Source organism: Nannospalax galili, unplaced genomic scaffold (assembly GCF_000622305.1).
Source record: "Nannospalax galili isolate Female #2095 unplaced genomic scaffold, S.galili_v1.0 scaffold14727, whole genome shotgun sequence".
In the NCBI taxonomy this organism is placed as follows: Eukaryota; Metazoa; Chordata; class Mammalia; order Rodentia; family Spalacidae; genus Nannospalax; species Nannospalax galili.
The window spans coordinates 1,936-3,037 of NW_008356345.1; the positions used below are offsets into that span (position 1 = coordinate 1,936).

The 1,102-nt window shown below is 44.5% G+C and overlaps 1 protein-coding gene across 1 annotated transcript in view; it reads left to right on the forward strand.

Annotated features, from left to right (window-relative positions):
- Window positions 1-232, forward strand: part of LOC115067857 (dedicator of cytokinesis protein 2-like) — a gene marked incomplete at its 3' end in the record, with an annotated part of 1,871 nt that extends 1,639 nt beyond the window's left edge. The window contains exon 3 of the mRNA XM_029556902.1: window positions 143-232. Coding sequence (XP_029412762.1) covers window positions 143-232 — 90 coding nt within the window. The remainder of the gene's footprint in view (window positions 1-142) is intronic.
- Window positions 233-1,102: the final 870 nt, after the last annotated feature.

Below are 1,102 nucleotides of genomic sequence, written 5' to 3' on the forward strand. Positions count from 1 at the left end.
TAATGCAGGGCTTGTAGGGCCATCTCTACCGTTTGGACCTGACATGTGGTGGATGTGTGCTCCTGATCTCTCAAAAAGATGCATAGGGATGAGATTCGTGGGCCACGTACCCCCTTTCTGAATGCAATATTTCCTCTTCCAGTTTCTTCTGGACACTCTCAATGCCCTCTTCAACATCATGATGGAACACTCTCAAAGTAATGAGTATGACATCCTCGTCTTTGATGCTTTGGTAAGAGCAGGGACAGTTGTTCAGTGTTACTAGGCATGATGTGTGTGACCTACTGTGAGAAAACAGCATGTGGGCTTCATGACCCTTTTCATGAATGTTGTGGAGTTGTTTGCACCTTTGCCAACCAGATCAATGAGTGACTGTTTCTCTTCATTGTTTCCAGTTCATTTGAGAGTCTGGGGCTGGAGAGTGACAGGGGGACTTTTCAGTGTTGACGTCGGATTGACATAGGTTAGGAAAACCTATGTCAGGTTAGGAACTGCTGCTGACCTTGGCCTTCCAGGAATGTTGGGAGCTAGTCTGAGGCCAGGTTGTAAAGCACCCAGATGTTTCTTTCTTCTGTCCTCCTGCTTCTCTTCTTCATGTCCTGCGACCGAACTCTTCACAGTGGTGAGCCGTCCAGATCTCTCTTCCTATCTCCCTACATGCTTGTCTCCCTAGTGCTACCCCTGTTTTCTCTGTGTCATGTCAAACAAGCATTGGAAACATCTGGGGCTGAGGAAATAGTACAGTAGTAGAACACTCACCAGTATGTGGGAGACCCCCGAGTTCACCCCTTGTACCACCAATAAATAATTTAATTAAAATTTAAGAAAAGAAACATTGTGCTAGAGTTATCAGTAACCAGCAAAATCTTAAGCATTAGCCCTGTGTCAGGGGTGTTTGTGTTTTTGAAGAGGTTACTTGGAGGTAACTGTGGCTTAATCAAGTGCTTTTCAGGAAGGTTCCCTAGAATGCTATGGAAGATGCTTCATGACTAAAAGATCCTTTGATTAAATTGCTGATGGAAGTGCTGAATGTTGCATGAGCCTTCTGGACATTCATAACATACATAAGTTTATCACAGATCCTGGAAGTCCTGAAACAAAG